The sequence below is a fragment of the Dipodomys merriami genome, unplaced genomic scaffold (genome assembly GCF_024711535.1).
Source record: "Dipodomys merriami isolate MVZ:Mamm:240054 unplaced genomic scaffold, mDipMer1.0.p SCAF_16, whole genome shotgun sequence".
In the NCBI taxonomy this organism is placed as follows: Eukaryota; Metazoa; Chordata; class Mammalia; order Rodentia; family Heteromyidae; genus Dipodomys; species Dipodomys merriami.
The window spans coordinates 20,684,391-20,704,473 of NW_027202937.1; the positions used below are offsets into that span (position 1 = coordinate 20,684,391).

The 20,083-nt window shown below is 40.2% G+C and overlaps 1 protein-coding gene across 2 annotated transcripts; it reads left to right on the top strand.

Moving 5' to 3' along the window:
* The first annotated feature begins 37 nt into the window (after window positions 1-37).
* Tpmt (thiopurine S-methyltransferase) lies at window positions 38-19,105 on the top strand. Of its 2 annotated transcripts, none has more exons than XM_070024501.1 (9): window positions 38-166; window positions 6,881-7,047; window positions 9,063-9,155; window positions 10,608-10,740; window positions 13,109-13,161; window positions 13,744-13,818; window positions 15,961-16,046; window positions 16,271-16,315; window positions 18,198-19,105. In XM_070024501.1, exons 2-9 carry the CDS (start codon window positions 6,908-6,910, stop codon window positions 18,308-18,310), a joined length of 738 nt encoding a protein of 245 aa, XP_069880602.1. In that variant the 5' UTR covers window positions 38-166; window positions 6,881-6,907; the 3' UTR covers window positions 18,311-19,105. The 2 variants fall into 2 exon arrangements, with proteins under 2 accessions (XP_069880602.1, XP_069880601.1); XM_070024500.1 differs by lacking the exon at window positions 38-166 and adding an exon at window positions 173-324.
* The last annotated feature ends 978 nt before the right edge of the window (window positions 19,106-20,083 follow it).

The window sequence follows — 20,083 nt, forward strand, 5'->3', positions numbered from 1 at the left end:
GAGTTTGCGGAGGGGGCGTGGCTTAACCTCAGGGGCGTGGCCTTTGTGTGCGGAGGCGGGATCTTGAGCAGGGGACCGGGGCCGGAGGCCGGAGGATCCGCGTGAGACCCACTGACCCGCCGCTTACCATCGCAAGATAACCTTCCCTGGTGCCCGGGGCGAGCAGGTGAGGAAGAGGACGATTGGGGTAGCACTGTGATGACCGTCCAGGACAGCCTATCTCGGGACAGGCCTTCCTAAAAAGCACGGCGGCTACCCGCGCCGAGAGATGGGGCTCAGAGAGCAGAAGCAAGAACTGGGAATAACGAGCTGGCATCGTTTATGGTCCGTGGTCTTAAATGGCTCCAAGATATTGCTGTGTATTAACGATTTTTATTTAAGGCTCTAAGATATTGCTGTGTATTAACGATTTTTGTTTAAGGCAGAAAGGCAGAGAGAGAAAGAGACAGATAGAGACAAAGAGACAGAGACAGAGAAAAAGAGAGAGAGACAGACAGACAGATTGCCAGAAGAGTTAAGTGATCCTCTGGAGGGGGAAAGGGAAGGGCTGGGACTTTGTGAAGATTCTAAGGTGTGCTCTGTGCAAAATGTGTTGCACAGGTGTGTGGAACGCTTTGAATAAAGCTTTACAAACTATTGTCTACTTCAGGGCAGATACCCTTCAACTTTGAGAATAAAACTACAGCAGAAGCAATTTTGTTTTTAAAGATCGGAAGGCCTGGGACTAAGCATATTGGAAATTAACATTTATGACCAGGGATTGCCTGTTCTCACTCGCACTTTGAACTTCACTTTTCACTTCTGCAGTGTTGCGAGACGCTTGGTGTCTTCAGAATTGGCGGAAGCCCCGTTGGGAAACTGTTTACAGCATAGTTACAGTTGAGGTTGTGCGGGACGGAGTTGGGCGGTGGCTCTTCTGTGATAAAGATTAGGCTTCCCTTTTATTTTCAGTAAAGGAGTTCTGACTTTTGGTTCCAGAGTTTCTGAAACAAAAACAGAGGGTGGGGGAAGGGAATGCAAGCCTCTTGCTTTTCTGTACCCGATATAATCAGTTAGTTCCTGCTGACCTCTCTGAAAACTCCTGACACCACTGACGCCTATGCAAACATCATTTGCTACCTGCTGAGAAGGGAATTTCATTCTAGTGATGAAGATTCCTTTTTGAGTCCTAACCACAACGGAATCGAATTGTGCAACAAAAGAAAAACTTTTCCTTAAATTCTGTTCAGTGTGATGTTTACTATACCACCAGAAAATCATTAATTTTGATCTGGTAATAATACCACAATAGTATACCCCCAAACTAGTTTCACTAGTGACTTAAAGGAAATGTTGGGATAGCAGTGGTCTATTGTTCTTCATATTGCAAGGACAAGCAGTCCCTTAAATGATCAGATGGATCAGTGATTTTGTTTACATGTTCTTTTTTCTCAGTTCCCTTTGTATTTTCCCATATACACACAAAAATAAAGCAATGAGAACATTATTTGAAAATATACACTTTTGGTGTAGAATAAGATTTTAAACACTATTTTGGATCCCTCTTTTAGTGGTACAAACCATTAGAATAGGGAGAGCAGAAGAGAACACAAAAACAAGACAAAAAATTAGAACTTAGAAAGCAAGTGAATACATAATAAAGATTTTCACGGACTCAAGAAGTCTGATAATGGGGGGGAAGGGGAAGGAGTGAGTCTGATCACTGGACACTCTAAACATATGAACATGTCCGAGTGAAATCCCTTTGGACAATTAACCAATGCTAATAAAAATGGGAAAAAAGATTTATAGCAAAAAGTTAGTTTTTTTAAAAAGAAAGAAAAAGAAGAAAGAAAATCTGTCTGTAGAACCACACCAAACAGGTACAGTTTGAATAGCCCTTACTCAAAATGTTTAGAAACAGAAATGTTTCAGATTTAGGGAGTGTTTTTTTTTTTATTAATTTTATTAGTTAGACATCCTGAATCTCAAAATCCAAAATCTGAAACATCTTAAACATCATGTTGGCCCTCAAAAAATTCTGGATTTTGGAGCATTTTGAATTTTGCATTTATGAATTAGGGCTCTTTATCCAGAAATTACACATCAATTTTCCAAAAGAACTCTATTCACCTCATAACTACAGTGAAGTTTACAAGCTAAATGCCTCATCCACATTCTTAAATTTCTGATCTGAGTTGTTGGTTGGTTGGCTGGTTGGTATTTACTTTTGAATCTGAACAAATAAGGATCAATAAGCTCTAGCAAAGACTATAACTTGGCTCTGATTTGAAAATTAGGGTCTAATTTGAAAGAAAGGAGCCAAAACAAATCAATAGGAAAACTGACTTGAAAGTAACAGATTATGCAATAAATAGAATAAAATGTACTGATGAAATAAGAACAGAATCATACAAAAAAAGAACACCTGAGAGTAAAAAGGAGCTCCAGAGAATGAAAGACTTGGGGTGGGAAGGTGGCTCAGTGGTAGAGTGCTTGCCTTGCATGCATGAGGCCCTGGGCTGGCTTCCTCAGCACTGCATAAGCAGAAAAAGCCAGAAGTGACACTGTGGCTCAAGTGGCAGAGCACTAGCCTTGAGCTGAAGAGCTCAAGGGGCCCAGAGTTCAGGCCCCACAACTGACAAAAAAAAAAAAAAAAAGGAAAAAAAATAAAGAAAATGAAAGACTTACCAACAACAGGAAAAGTAAATAGAAGAGTAGAAAGGTAAAAGTATTGTGTCTAAAAAAAAAGATTATAAAAGGTAAAGAGAAATAGGAAAAGATGATAAATATATAACAGCAGGTCAGGAACAGCAGTTTCATTAATAAGTAAAAAATAATTCCAGAAATAGAAAATTAAAAAGAGTTGTGAACATCTGATAGCCATGAATAATGGTGACCAGCAAATAAAACCTCTCAAAAAAAAAAATACTTGAGGGGCTGAGAAGGTGGCTCAAGTGGTAGAGCGCTAGCCTCGAGCTGAAGAGCTGAGGGACAGCTGAGGCCCAGAGTTCAGGCCCCACTACCAGACCCAAAAAATAAAATACAAAAAAAAATAATAATTGAGCTAGGCATCTGTGGCTCATGCCTGTTATCCTACCTACTCAGGAGGCTGAGATATGAGGATCATGGTTCAAAGCCATACTAGGCAGGAAAGTCTGTGAGACTCTTATCTCCAATTAACCACTGAAAAGCAGGAAGTGAAGCTGTGCTCTACTGGTTAAATGCTAGACTTGAGCATAAAAGCTCAGGGACAGAGCCTAGACCCTGAGTTCAAGCCCCAGGACCAACATATACACACAAAATTTATTTGAGGTCTCTACTCCTTATAGAGGAAATTGTGTGATAGCAGAGGGACATAGCCATGACCTTGGGGGAAATAATTCACAAGATCCCTAAGATAAAACACTGTACTGTAATTAAGCTTCCTACCTACTAAAACCTCTAGCAGAAATCTCATAAATGTTCTCAAACTCTATTTGCTAAAATGGTTGCTCTCCCCCCTAGAAACAAGCCACTTTCAGTCTATTGAAAGTATATCTGCAGTTGATACCTAAACTTTTTTTTTTTTGCTGCCACAAAGTAACTGAAAAGCCTGATATCTCTGCCTCCATTTTGCATTTGTCATCGTTCTAAACCATTCTCACCACGGGCACTTTGGGTTCTGGAAAAGACAGGCCTGATCAATTATATTTCTATGACTTGGGACTGAAACTAAACCTTAGAAAAAGAGTTTGCAGGGCAGATAAGCCCTGAATGAAGACATCAGATGACCAGGTTGCACCCTAGGGCAGGAGGAGCAATCAGCTCAGAGGAACCAGATAGTTCTCCTCAAGTGATAACATCAATAACAACTTTTCTGGAACCCTGGAGTTCCAGCACTGAGACAATGATCAACCGAACTACACCTGTAACTGGGACTCCTTTTGCCTAGTTTTGCTCCCTGCTTGAATTTGTTGTATGGTGAGAAAACAAAGAAGTCACATTTTGAAAGATAGAATCAGGAGTCTGAATTAAAAGGTGGGCAACTACATGGTAGATCCTGTCCCAAAGACCAGCAGTAGTGAGCAGACCTTGTGCCAAGCTTTTAAACAGAACCATACACTTGCGATAAAGACCAAGCCTTAACAAAAGCAGACCTTATTAGGACATACTCAGGTACAAGCTTAGGTACCAGCAAAATTTTTCCATCTACAGAATATACGCCTCAACCTCTCATATAGGGAAATCTTAGAGCTACTCAGAGGAGGGTGATTCTAGACAGGAAGGTAATCAAGACAAAATGAAAACATTCTCCATATGCAAAGCTTTTCTAAACCTATGACATCTGCCTTTCTCTGAAACAGAGTTCTCCTAGCTCACTTTGAGCTAGGCATCTGCATTCAGGGCTTTCCAGCACTGGGTATAGAACTCCCTCCACCCAGCAAGAGGCATCAGGATGGCTGTAAGAAGTTACTTAGACTCTCGGGCTCCTTACTTCAAATTCTTCCTCTATTTAGACCTAACCCTCATTTATGTGCCTCAAAGATGGCTGAGCTTGACCTAACATACCATCTTCCCATAGCAAGATGTCAGTCACATAATCAGCCTCTTTCCTCTGCCCTTCATGACATCCCTGAAACAGTCCTTTCCTAATAAGTTTTCCTCTCACTGCATGTCTCAAAAGGACCAAGGTAGAGAGCTATACTGATGTAGTACTCTCTGCTAACACTCCCAGATTTCATGAACTTGGCCCCATAGATGAACATAGACCCAAAATAAGGCATAGAATTGTGAAATTGCAGAAAGGGGCAAAGAAAAGCTTTGAGTGAGAGAAGAGTTGACACATGGAAAAATATCAGGATCGGTGTGTCTTTGAACTCAAAAGATAGAAGTTGGTCCAGAATGGAGCAATTCCTTCAAAATTACAAAAGAAAAAGATTTCTAACCAGGGACTCCATGCCCAACAAAGCCTCAAAGTAGAAAAAAAAATGGCTAGCTACTCAGGAGGCTGAGATTTGAGGATTGCTGTTCAAAGACAACCCAGGCAGGAAAGGGCATAAGACTCTTCAATTAATCTCCAGAAAACCAAAAATGGAGCTGTGGCTCAAAGAGGTAGAGTGCTAGCCTGAGCAAAACAGCTTAGGGACAGGACCTGATTTTCAGGCCCAGGACCAACAAAAAACAACAACAACAAAAATGCAAAAAAAAAAAAAAAAAAGGTGAGGTTTTTGTTGTTGTTGTTGTTTGGGTATTTTGTTTTTGCCTGTGCAGACATAAAGGAATTCTCTAGGGTCTAGGGTCAGGATAGCAATTCAAAATGCTAGGTATCTACTAAGAGTCAAGACCAGCCAAGGTAGGCCAGATGTAGTAGTTTGAGCCTATAATCCCAGCTACTTGATAGGCAGGGACAGAAGGGTTGCAATTTGAGGATGGCCCATAAAAGTTAACAAGCTCTAGTGAATAAGCTAGGTAGCATGGTTCATGTCTGTAATCCTACTATGCAGGAAGCATAGATAGGCAGGATTGTTATCTGAGGCATCTGGGTAAAAGTAGGGGATTGTACCTGAAAAAAATAAAGACAAAAGGGCTGAGGGCGTGACTAGAGTGGAAAAGCTATTGCCTTGCAAGTGCAAGGTCCTGGTTCAAACCCAAGAAGATGAAACTGATAAAATATGTGGTGATTGATAGGATTGAGAGTGTATTGATCAGGCTGAGAAGGTGGCTCAGTGGTAGAATGCTTGTCTTGCATACGTGAGGCCCTGGATTTGATTTCTCAGCACCACATAAGCAGAAAAAGCTGAAAGTGGTGCTGTGGCTAAAGTGGTAGAGCACTAGCCTTGAGCTGAAGAGCTCAGGGACAGTGCCCAGGCCCAGAGTTCAGGCCCCACAACCGACCAAAAAAATAGAGAGAGAGAGAGAGTGTATTGATCATGGTTCAAAGCCAGCCCAATCAGGAAGATCCATGAGACTCTTTTTTGTTTTTTTCAATTAATTGACAAAAAGCCCTAAGAGGAGGTATGGTAGAAAGCAAGTATGTTAACCAAAATAGCATGATTTGCCTGAAAGTTAAAAGACGGTGGTCTCTCTTGCATAACAAATCTTATTTTAATTTTTTTAACAAAAATATAGTAAACATGATATACAGAGGAGTTACAGTTACACAAGTCAGGTAATGAGTACATTTCTTTTTGAACAGTGCCACCTCTTCCCTTGTTTTCTCCCCATAATTTCCCTCCCAAGCCCTGTCTCCCACAAGTTGGATAGTTCATTTTCAATATAGTATCTAGTGAGTGTCAGTGTTGCATTTATTCACCTTTATAACAAATCTTTTGAACTCTACAAATTGTATGGATTACATACTGCCAAAGCATAGAAGCAAATGAAAATTTTAAAGTGTATGCTAGAAGAGGGGCTGAGAAAGTGGCTTAGTGGTAGAGCGCTTGCCTTGCATGCATGAGGCCCTGGGTTCAATTCCTCAGCACCACATAAGCAAAAAGAAAAAAGCCGGAAGTGGCACTGTGGCTCAAGTGGTAGAGCACTGGCCTTGAGCTGAAGAGCTGAGGGACAGTGCCCAGGCCCAGAGTTCAGGCCCCACGACTGGACCCCCCCCCCCCCCCCCCCGCCAAAAGAAAAAAAGATGCTAGAAGAATTCTAAGAAAAATTTTAAACTGGAATGCCTATTTTTTTAAAATCTTTTTAACTTATGCATTCTATACCACTGTTGAGTATAATTCAAATTTAAAGGTGTTTCCTAATGTGTGAACTAAGTTTCTACCACTAGACTTGATGAAAAGTAATTTTATATGGCTTTTTAGTGGGCATTGAAAGCAAGACTGCCAAGGATAATAGAATTTCATTTATCCCATCAATAGAGTTGTAATGCCTTTACCTGACCACCTTGCGAATGTTTTCTATTCAGGATTGGAGACAGAGGAGTCCACAAACAATGGGTGACACAAAAGCATCACTTGATATTAAAGAGTTCCCTGATTCTGAGGTACATCAGACACGCGTGCTAACCCTGAAAGAATGGCAAGACAAGTGGGTGACCGGTAACACTACGTTTCATCAAGAAAAAGGAAATCAGTAAGGCGTGTTTCCTCTATGGAAGAAAGGCTGTGTCAGAAACTGAAATAAAATTAATAATATATATATATATATATATACATACACACAATGTTAGATTGATTTTTAAGAAGCACAGTTTAATTTCTCCTATTACATAGCATCTCAGAAATCCAAGTGCATCTGTGGGTACCCCATAAGCCAGTTGACAGTGTGATTTTCTTTCCTGATGTATAATGATGTGACTGACAAATATGGTGTCTTTGAGTTATGCTATGTCTGTGTGCTTATTATATATTTTATTATATATATACAAATATCTATTTTCTAATATGTATGTATGTGTTTCCTAATATAAATGCTGACCTAGCTACTTTCTTTTTTTGTTTGTTTGTTTTTGTTTTGGGTCCGGTCGTGGGGCTTGAACTCTGGGCCTGGGCACTGTCCCTCAGCTCTTCAGCTCAAGGCTAGCACTCTACCACTTGAGCCACAGTGCCACTTCCGGCTTTTTTCTTTTTCCTTATGTGGTGCTGAGGAATCAAACCCAGGGCCTCGAGCATGCAAGGCAAGCGCTCTACCACTGAGCCACCTTCCCAGCCCTGACCTAGCTACTTTCCAACAGCATATGTTCTAATGTTAATGTATTTCCTGTGGAGTGGGGTTGTGGCTCAAGTGGAAGGACCTGAGTTCAATCCCCCAGTACCACACAAGAAAAGTAATCTGTAAGCGGTAAGGAAGAGATTTGGAGAGAAATTATCCAATGGAATAGGGAACTGCACAATGTGTCTGTGTCAGAGCCAACTTTGAAAAAGTTGGGATACATGATGGGATCAGTGCTGATTATAATTCAGTTATAATAGAATGAGTATAGTAAAAACTGATCATTATGAGCTGGGCACCGGTGGCTCACACCTATATTCCTAGCTACTCAGGAGGCTGAGATCTGAGGATCACAGTTCAAAGCCAGCCCGGGCAGGAAAGTCCGTGAGACTCTTATCTCCAATAAACCACTAAAAAACTGGAAGTGGCACTCAAGTGGTAAAGTGCTTGCCTTGAGCTGAAGAGCTGAGGGACAGCACTCAGGCCCAGAGTTCAAGCCCCACAACCGACCAAAACAACAACAACAACAACAAACTGATCATTATGAATGGACCTTGTTTACCTCTAGGTAAATACCCCACCCTCCCAGGAGATAGCATCATCCCCATCATTATTTTTGCAGAGTGGAGGTTGAAGCATCCTCAAGAACCAGAGTGTGGTTCTGATGGGGATGACCTTACTAAACACTACCAAGGAAATGAACTACAGGAGTTAAACTTAGGAAATGAACTACAGGAGTTAAACGTAGGAAATGAACTACAGGAGTTAAACTTAGGAAATGAACTACAGGAGTTAAACTTATTTAAGAGAATTTTCCAAAAGTAAATCTTGAAAAATGTGTGGGTCCCAAGGCTCACTTTCCAAATAATTTTTTTTTTGGTCAGTTTTGGGGCTTGAACTCTGGGTCTGGGCACTGTCCCTGAGCCATTCAGCTCAAGGCAAGCACTCTACCACTTGAACCACAGCACCACTTCTGGTTTTCTGGTGGTTAATTGGAATAAGAGTTTCATACACTCCTTGCCCACGCTGGCTTTGAACTGAGATCCTCAGATCTTAGCCTCCTGAGTAGCTAGGATTATAGGCATGAGCCACCAGCACCTGGCTCCAAATCATTTTTTTAAATAAAAATTGGGAGTGTAATATAGAAATTTTAAAACATAACTAAGGGAAAAAGAAGATATTTTAAAATTTGTAATCATTCATCAGGAAAACCCGAAGTGTAAGTCAGATGTAAATAACACTAACTAGCTATGTGACTGAGCCAGTCCTGTTTCATTATGTGTAAACTGAGATGATAATAATCAACATTATGTACTCATTAAGGTCATTGTAAGGTGAGATAGGATGGGAAAGGTTCTTAGGATCATACAACTCTGCTCCTGTGCATTGGGGCTAATTCAAACAAACTATAATACTTTTTTTTTTTTCCTTCCCAGGCTATTAAAGAAGCATCTGGAGACTTTTCTTAATGGCCAGAGTGGACTGAGGGTATTTTTTCCTCTTTGTGGAAAAGCAGTTGAGATGAAATGGTATGAGCAGATAATAGCACACTTTCTTTGATTGAATATTTGTATGATGTAGGTGAAAAAAATCTATTCCCTGAGAATTTTTTTTTGCTTTGTTTGCTATTATAGGCTAAGCCTCCTATATCTGTGCACTGCTAGGAAATAGAAATATAGGCACCCTGTGTGGATGACATCTTTGTTTACATTGTATCACTTCAAAAATGTGAAGTCATTCTAAAATTTGCTATATTCTAGTGTGTCATTTTCCTAGGAAATATGAAAGACAAACTAGCTTTTTTTCTTTGTTTTTATCTAACGTGACTAATAAGACAAGGTACTATGTATCATTGTAGAACTATGCCTGCTCCCCTCTGCCCACCTAGAGTACACAGGAGGAATCACAGTCAGTGCTGTTCTTGTTTTGAGAATAGGCATTTGATTCTAACTCAGTTGATAGATTCAGAAACAATTTGAGCAGCCTGGAAAGCTCACATTTACTTACATGTGATTTTGTCAGCAAGAAACATTAGGTAAAAGCAGAAAAATATGTTAAGCTGTGTATTACTACTGTTTTAGTACTGTCTTCTTGTGAGTCCAAAATCCCAAAAGTGTGAATTCTACTTTTATAAACTTTACCAGAGGAAAAAAGGCAACTAGTTAGTTATACATGGTAATAAAAATACACATCTTTGGGTGTTTATTGTATATAAGTAGAAATTATGAAATGGTTATAGATTTGAGTACTAATGTTTGAAAGCTGTGTGTTCTAACAGTAGTTGTGAGCCACACATGACAATCTATTTTTTTTGTTTCCCATTTTAATTCTTCTTAAGATAAGGGCTTGGTGTACAGCTCAGACTTATGATCCAACTACTTCAACTCTCCAAGGGCTAGAATTACCAGCATGGACCACTACACTATTTAAACTTAACCTAGATAAAAATTTAAATTTCATTCCTCCAATACTCTAGCCACATCTCAAGAGCTCAATAACTGGTGTGGTTAAAGGCTGCTGTGTTGCGTATACAGATATGGAAATTTCCATCACCCCCCAGAAAGTTTTCCTGGACAGCACTAATTTAAGGGAATTGAAAAGGTATTTTATCCTGTGAAATAAATTTGTATTAAATCAGCAATCTAACTTTCCAAATTTTAATTGTTTACCTATGGCCATATAAATCAATTCTTCAGAATTGCAAATAACATGAGCTTTAAGGAAATAGAGACCACTATTTTACGTGTCCAGTGAAAACTCATGCACCTGGACTCATATGAATCACTTCTTTCTCCTCTCCCTTGTTTCCTATCTTCCAATCTTTGACTGAACCCAGGGCCTGGCATATGATAGGCATGTGTTCTGCCACTGAGCTACATACCCCATGTCCAGTAAAGAAAATGTATGATTACTACACTACACCTCTTTATGTAGTACTATATTTGAAATGAAAATTGAAGTGTGACTATAATCTTGTGCAGGTTTGCAGACCTGGGTCACAATGTCGTTGGTGTGGAAATCAGTGAACTTGGGATACGGGAATTTTTTAAGGAGCAAAATCTTTCTTACTCAGAAGAACAACTCGCCGAAATACCTGGTGCCACAGTATTTAAGGTGTGTTTTGATTGGGGTAAACAGTGATTTCCATAACTTCTGAGGTTTGCCTCAGCATGAGTAAGGACCCCTATTAAGGTATTAAGAATTGCTGAGACATTATATATGATAAAGAGCTAGGGATTAACAGTATAGAGCTGGATACTAGAGGATCCAGCCTATAATCCTAGCTGCTCAGGAGGCTGTGATCTGAGGATCACAATTTAAAGCCAGCCCAGGCAAGAAAGTCTGTGAGACTCTTTATCTCTAATAAACACCAAAAAATCAAGAAAAGGAACTGTGACTGACTCAAGTGGTAGAATGCTATTCTTGAGCAAAATAGCTCAGGCAAGTGCCCAGATCCCGAGTTCAAGCCCTTAAAAAAAGGCAAACAAAACCAGTATAGATAATATCCCAGCCCTTGGAAGGCTGAGGCAGGAGGACTGGGAGTTCAAGCCTTAACCTGAGCTACATACTGAGTCTCATAAATAAATAAGTAAATAAATTATTTATAGTAAGGTGATATCAAGGGCGTGCATGCGTGTGTGTATGTGTGTGTGTGTAAGTTGAGGTCAAATCTGTTTATTCCAAGCTAGCTTGCTTCCTTCCTTTCTTCCTCCCTTCCTTCCTCCTTGCCTCCCTCCCCTCCTCAGCTTGTCCCCCTCCCCTCACCTCCTTCCTTTGTGTGGGTGCTGGGGATGGAGCATAGGGCTTTGTGCATGCTAGGCAAGAGTCTTCCATTGAACTACATTCCCAACTCATCCCAATTTTTCTTAGTTTTGTTAAGAAGCATTTTCTGAGAACCTGTTAGATGCCAGTACTGGCCAAGGCTGCCTGGAGGTTCCAGTCTGCAGTCAGAGTTAAGATCCATTGGGTATTCTCCCTGCCTCCAGCCCCCTGCTACCTGGATGGACCACTACAGTGCTTCCAAGATGGTCTCCAAAGACCCTCCCTCTTCTGCTTGGGAACCTGTATTGACAATTCATTTCAGAATCAACTCAGCCATATCCTGACATGTCACATGCCCTGCAGTTCACTCCCAGCTCCCAGACTCCCTCTGATATGCCCCCTATTACCCTGCTGGAATGTACCTTCAGCCGCCTCTCACATAAATCTTAGCAGGTACATCAAGCCACCCCATCAGAGGTCAGCTCTGGGTCAACCGTCTGCAAGGCTCCCAAGCAGTTCCCTGCTGGCTCCTACGTTCACATTGTTCTCAGGCCCACAACCATAACCATACAGACTATTCTGTGTCATTATGTCTCTCTATGCCCATGCCTGCCCCCACAGGCCAACCTCAGAGTCAGCGTCCAATTCACCCACATTAGCTAGAACCAGGATAGGGATCTGGTTCACTAGCTGTTTTCATAAATAAGTTAATTATTAAGACAAAGCAGGAAAAGTACACTTTCCCTGAATAGCTTTTAAAGTAACTGAACATTCTGAAGTCAGACACTGTAATCTGAGGTAGTCAGAAGGCTGAGATCTGAGGAACATGGTTCAAAGCCAGACTGCATAGAAAGGTCTATGAGACTCTTATCTCCAATTAACAAGCAAAGAGCCAGAAGTAGAGATGTAGATCAAATAGCCTTTGAGAAAAAAAGAAAAAGAAAACAAGCAAGAGCACAAGGCTCTGAGTCTAAGCCCAATATCAGCATATGTGCATGCGTGTGCACACAAACATACAAAAATAATCTGATCATTTTATATCAGCATGACTGGACATTGACCTGTGGATTTATCTCTAGCAGAGTAACAATATCAAGATGCTGCTTAAGTAAACATTTCTAGAATGTTAACAAGCTCTGAAACAAGTTATAACTCACTGTTTAGGTTAGTATGCCTTAACCTTTATGATTTTTTCCTCTTTGAGTTGACCCAAAAGAACCCCACATAGGTTTTTTTTTAATTTTTTTTATTGTAAAGATACTATACAGAGGGTTACAGTTACATGAGTAAGGTAATGAGTACACTTTCTATTGAGCATTGTTACCCCCTCCTTTGTTTTCCCCCTACCATCCCTTCCCTCCTCCCTACCTTCCCCGAGGTTCTTTTTTTTTTTTAATTGTGATTGAGTGATTACATAATTTCCCAAATTTCACAGTATTGTGGAATAATGATGCTCATTTTAAGTCACAAGCTCATTCTAACTTTCCTGGAGCAAATTGTCTATCACAGTCTATAACATATAACGGTGTACACATATACACCATACATCCCACATAGGTTTTTAAAGAAAAGGAAACTGTTAAATGCAATGGAGTTATTTATTGTGTTGAGTACGCATTCTCTACCTCCATAGCTTTACTTGGGTCCACTTTTCTTTCCTTGGCTGTTCAGATACTTCCAAATTAAGTAGAATTTTTTTTCTTTCATTGTGTCATTCCAGAGTTCTTCGGGAAACATTTCACTGTACTGTTGCAGCATCTTTGACCTTCCCAGGTAGGACTGCGTATGTGCATTTTTTTAAGTGAGTACTTCCTTGGCAGGATTGGCTGGGATGTCTCATCTCTGCCATCCATTTGTACAGCATGCATGAAGGATTGATTTGAGCCTCTGTTCTCCAATTACGACAGCCTTAGCTATAAACTGAATGTGAATATGAAAAACAATATTATGCCCCAAGCTGGGAAGAAGAGAGGTAGATTGAGAGAAGTGGTATCTTCTACCTTGCCCCTGCACCTGTAACAAAAACAAAACATGGGGTGCAGAAGGAGGCAAGATCTCATCTCCTGTAAGTCTCTGATTCAGGAGCTGAGCCAGGAGGTATCACACACTACCATCTGTCCCTACTTTGTGCTTCAAAGTCATAAGGAAATAAGGAAACTGCTGCTACACACTCCTAAAATTATGATTAGCTTCCCACACCCAGGTCAGCACAGCCCTCTAGATTGAAGGACAAAATCAACACGAGATTCTAATTCCTTGATGAACTGGGACATGAAGAACAAAATCCATCTTGCTCAAGATCTGACATTTCCATAGAGAAAATGTTACATTTTCCCCCCTCCTCCTTTCTGACAGGGCAAATATTGGCCAATTTGACAGGATTTGGGACAGAGGAGCATTAGTCGCCATCAATCCAGATGATCGAAAACGGTAAGTGATTTGTTTTTGTTAACTGTGTTTTGGTTTTGTTTTTAGCTGAGTTCCAAAAAAGTATACAATTTCTGTATAAGGACCTGTGCAGAGAGTGTGAGGCTCTGTCATTTCCTTCAGCCTTAGCTTAGTCCATTTTACCACCAGTAAGACCTGTGGATTCTTCTTTTTTTGTTTTCCAGCATGTGAACTCTTGCTCACTACAGACTAAAATTTAATCACTTGTTTAGTAATAAAAATATAGTTTTTTATGGATCTTGTGCAGACTACATACCACACACACACACACACACACACACACACACACACATACCATATACATGGTTTTTATATTAAGACTTGTGGATTCTTGCTATGTGCCAGGCACTTGCTATGTGCCAGGCACTGTTTAAAATAACATGGACTGATATATTCAAATGTGCTATAAAGTTTCATAGGTTATATGCATGCTTTATTTTATTGTACAGATGAGAAAACTAAGGTCAAAAGGACTAAGCTACTAGTAAGTGAAGTAGCTAGCTTATGACAAACCCTCAGAGCTTGCTCTTGATCCATACATCAAACTACTTCAAAGGGTTGCCATGGGAATAAGAAGAAACAGAATATGTGAGCCAGCTGCAGTAGCCCTAGCCCTGTAATCCCTGCACTCAGAAGGTTAATGCAGGAGGATTGTGACTTTGAGGCCAGCCTGGACTATATAGCAGAACTTTGTCTGAAAGAGAAAAAGAGATGTAGAGTGAGTGAAGGAAGGAGGGAAGGAAATAGGGAAGAAGGGAGGAAAGGAAGGAAGGGTAGGAAGGAAGGGAGTAAGGTAATGAAATATGTGAAAATAATTCCAACAAATCACAAGACATTGGTTATCATTAAAGCATGTGTTTGCAATGCTTTCGTATCGATCAAACTAGCAATCATCAGATGCAGAGCAAGGGCAGACTGGGTACATGGCATACAGCTATTTCCCCAGTATTTGGCACAGTTTATACTTAGCACATAGGAAACTCAGTCAACACTGGCAGGCAGCACCTATCTGACCTTTAGATAGGAAGGCCATCAAAGTGGACTCTGAGCTCTTTAATTTGTAGTTAACTAGGGACAGTGAGGTCTCAACTGGACTCCTAGGAAAGCCAACACAGAGTCTGTGTCCTCCCTACTTACTTCCCTGCTCCCCCTCCCCCCCTTCCTTTCCATTTGCACGTTCATGTGGGGGGAGGGGAGTAATAGCTCCAAGTACATCCCAGGTGATCTTGGCCCTATTAATCAAATGACTACTTTGAACCAGTAGAAGCACTTAGCATCTTAGTACTTAGTATGTTAGTACTTGATCTCAGTACCACCAGTAAACAAAAGTGCCATCACTACTAATAAACCAATCTAATACATAATCTAATATTATTAGTAACTAAGATACTACTAATACACTAGCACTTTACCTCAGTACCATCTTGAGTTTTAGTATCTTCAGCTTCAATAAGACATTATCAAGTACTTATATGATTTCCACTGTGATGCTCTTGTGTAATAAAAACCAGTGGGGTGCTTTTTAGATTTTTTTTTTCCCCTCAAGGTTGGCACACTATATCGCTCGAGCCACACTTCCACTTCTATTTTTCTTCTCGGACAGTTGTTAAACTGCAGCAATTCCTGGGCCTCAGAGAAAAGCTACCAAATCCATCTGTGGGATGGAGTTCAATCAGCCTTTCCTTCAGCACTCATAGGTAGTTTTGATAACCATTGCGGTCTGTGTGCCTTGAGCACACAGAAGCATGACAGTCCTTCAGAAAGTACATGTTCAAAATCACCCCTCTCCTTCTCCCAGCCCCAGACTACATCAGGCGGGAAGGAGCCTCTGTGTGTCTTTCTGTGATGACCTCAGATGGATCATCTGGAGGATAGGAGGTCAGGGAGCTTCCACTTGTTCCCCCTCTTTACCCTTTCCCAGCTCAGCAGGGAGACCAGGGGATCTTGAGTTGCTGAACTCATTTCTTGCTTTCAGAGTAAGAACCAAATGCATGTGATGGCTAGGAGAGGTAAACCTGGGCTTGTTGAGACGGTAAATGCCGTGGTCCTTCCCTGCCCCCAGTCCCGACCAGCCTCTGCCTGTGTAGAAAAATGGTACATTTATATTTTTTGTGTTCTTTTTAGTTATACGGATATAATACTGTCTCTCTTAAGAAAAGGGTTCCGCTACCTCCTGGCTGTTTTGTCTTATGATCCAACAAAACATGCAGGTAAACCTGCTTTTCTTTTTTTCTTCTTCTTCTTTTTCTGTTTGTCTAGCTTCCTGACTTAATCCTAATGCATGGATAAAATTATTTTTCCTAGTTTATTGTATCGATAGCCATAAAGATAAGTCTGTTTGGGGCTAATGAAAATCAGAAACAATTTTTTTCTTCTAGTTCTTTAGAGTTTGACTGACTGAAAGGATTCTTTACTATATTTCCCTTTTTCCTAGGTCCACCATTTTATGTTACAGATGCTGAAATTAGAAGGCTGTTTGGTAAGTGATGCTCTTTTTAAGTTAACTGCATGCATTGGTACACATCTATAATCTCAGCACTCAGGAAGCTGAGGCAGGAGAGTCCATAGGTTCAAGTCATCCTGGGCTAGGTGACATGAACCTGTGGGGGGGGGGGGAGGGGAATCTTTTTAAATGTCAACAGTTACTTGTTTAACATGTCAGTAAAACTATTAGCGTATAACTAAAGTATATAAAAGTTTAAAGGTAGAAGGCTGTGAGTGCAGCCCTGTAGTACAATGCTGGTCTAGCATGCACAAAGCCCTAGGTTTAATCCCCAGAATAAAAAAAAAATTTTAATACAGATTGGTCTTTGTTTTTTTGTTTATTTGTGTGTTTTGCCAGTCCCGGGGCTTTCACTCTGGGCCTGAACACTAACTCTGAGCTTCTTGTGCTCAAGGCTAGCATTCTATCACTTGAGCCACAGATTCAATTCTGGCCTTTTGGAGGTTCAGTGGAGTCTCATGGGCTTTTTTCTGCTCAGGCTGGCTTCAAATGGCAATCCTCAGATCTCAGCCTCCTGAGTAGCTAGGATTACAGGCATGAGTCACTGGCACTTGTCTCAGATTGTTTTATTTGATTGTTGTATCCTAGAAAATAGACCAATGTTCCATAGTATGCCTTTTTAGCTGTACACTATGTTAAAGGCACTTGAACTTAAAAATATATTTTTATTGTTACTATAAACATGATATACCAAGGGATTAGGTTTATAATTCAAGTAATAAGTGCATTTCTTTTTGGACAATGTCATCCTCCCTTTGCGCTCTCCCAGTTTTTCCCTCCTGTCTTCACCCACAAGTTATATAATTCATTTTCTTTTTTTTGGTCCGTCATGGAGCTTGAACTCTGGGCATGGGCACTATCCCTGCACTCTTCAGCTCAAGCAGAGCGCTCTACTGCTTGAGCCACAGCGCCACTTCTGGTTATCTAATGGTTTATTGGAGATAAGAGTCTCACGGACTGCCCATGTAATTGTAACCCACCCCTCTGTACAGTATTTTCACAATTTAAAAAAAAAAAAAAGAGTCTCACGGACTTTCCTGCCCAGGCTGGCTTTGAACCGCAATCCTCAGATCTCAGCCTCCTAAGTAGCTAGGATTACAGGCATGAGCCACTGGCGCCCAGCTAATAGTTCATTTTCAACATATAGTGTCTAGTGAGTGCCACTGATGCATTTGTTCACCCTTTGTCCTACCACTTGAACGTTTTAGGGAGATGTTGTATTCATTTTTGCTCTTGGTAGTTTTTAGTGAGGATAACAATTCAGAAAATTTCCTCTTAGCATTTTTCCATTTTCGTCAGACAGAAGAGAAAGATCTCAGACACACTTTAAAACCCTGTGCCAGCCAATAACTGGGCTTGAACTGGAGTTCTCACTTGGCTTTTTTGCTTGAAGCTGGCAATCTACCAGCTTGAGGCATACCTCCAATCCTGGCTTTTTAGTGGTTATTGGACATAAGAGTCTCATGGATATTTCCCCTTGGTCTGACTTCAAATGTAAATCCTCAGATCTCACCCTTTTGAGTAACTGGAAATACAGGCGTGAGCCTGTACAAACAAGCCACAATATCACTTTTTTTTTTTTTTTTTTTTTGTCAGTAGTGGGGCCTGAACTCTGGGCCTGGGCGCTGTCTCTCAGCTCTTCAGCTCAAGGCTAGTTCTCTACAATGAGCCACAGCACCACTTCCAGCTTTTTCTGCTTATGTGGTGCTGAGGAATCAAACCCAGGGCCTTATGCATGCAAGGCATGCACTCTACCACTGAGCCACTTTCCCAGCCCCAACACACTTAAAAAAAAATCATTTAAGGTATCTAGGAAATCATCCACTAGCATTTTAACTTGTTCCCTTTCTTGTTTCAGGGACAAAATGCAGTATTAGTTGCCTTGAGAAAGTTGATGCTTTTGAAGAACGACATAAACATTGGGGAATTGACTACATTTTTGAAAAATTATATCTGCTTACAGAAAAGTAAAGATGATATAGATGCAATCAAGTTAATTAACATCAATATGATTTTTTATTTTCTTTGGATATTTAAAAATAATGGTAAGGTTTGATAATATAACAAATCTTTAATTTTTTTCTCATAAATCATAGATATTGCTCAAAAAACACACAAAACTTGTTATAGTTCCTTTAGAGAAGAGCATATAATTGGAGGAAGATATTATACATCTGTATGTCTTTTGTGGGGGGGGGATCCATTCTTGGGGCCTGAACTCTGGGCCTGGGTGTTGTCCCTCAGCTCTTCAGCTCAAAGTTAGTGCTCTTCCACTTGAGCCACAGTGCCACTTCTGGCTTTTTATGTTTATGCGGTGCTGAGGAATCGAACCCAGGGCCTCATGCATGCAAGGCAAGCGCTCTACCACTGAGCCACCTTCCCAGCCCACATCCGTATGTCTTATAGATCACAAGATATTTTCATAGAAGACATTTCTTCTGTAATTAAAAAAAAGAAAAATGTAATGAATGTAACTTAAAATATAGCATAGACATTGAAAAACTGACATGTTTTATAAAATTTAAAATCACTGAAATAACACCTTAACAGGATTTAAAATAGTCCACAAAACTATGTAAAGTATTAACACTTACTATAAACCTTAATCTTATACTCAGATCCTAACATCTCTTTTCAACATGTTTTTACCATGTATGGTTTTAAATGTAATTGAATCATGAAACAGATTAAAATTTTTAATTAGAATAAGATATAGAATAAGATATTTTTTCTCATATTATAAGAATAAATTTTTTAAGTTTCTGACTCTGGTTGTTCTTGTTTCTTCTTTTTTAATCTTGTTTAAATGAACAAGTGTTGTAAAGTTATGTACTTAGATCTTTGCCCCCCAAGACATCTGACAAGGGCTGCCTAATCAATAGAAAAGGAGCTCATAAACTAAAACCCCAAATAACCAGGAACCCAGTTAATATATGAGAGGATCTCAGAAGCTTCTCAGAAGAAGAAAAATTGGCCAGTAAACACATGGGAAATGGTCAATATTGCCATAAAGGAAATGCAGGTCAAAACAACATTGAGATTCCATCTCACTTTAGTTAGAATGCCATCATCAAGAATATGAACAAAAACATGCTGGAGGAAATGCAGGGGTGAGGTGGTGGTGGAAGGACCCCTCTTACATTGTGGGCAAGAATGTAATGCAACCACCATGGAGATTGGAGATTCCTTGAAAACTAAAACTAGACTGATCCAGCAGTACCATTCTTGAACATTTATCCAAAAGATCACAAGTCAGGATACAGTAAAAACACTTGGACAACCATGACCATTACTGTACTATTCATCATAGTCAAATTGTGGAAACAGCCCAGATACACTACACCAAAAAAATGTGGTGTGATTGATTTCATATACTCACACACACACACAAACACACACACACACACACGTTAAGTGAAGTAAGTCAGTCTCAGAAGGACAAAAGGCACATGTTTTCTCTCATGTAAAAGATAGATCTAAAATATAAAGAAAGATGAAAATACAAGGCCATAAGCATACATATACAATCAAATGGACTAAAGTGTGGTATAAAAAGGATAGACAACTGACAGTTGAACAAAAGAATATCAGACATCTGATATTCTTGCCTTGATATATGCCTGAGGGGAGTGTGGGCTTTAAGGGGAGGGGTGTGATGAATGAAAAGAGGGATGGTGGGCAAATAGTCAATATTCAATGTATATAAGTAAAAATGGAGCTAGGTAACTTGGGATGGGTGGCGTT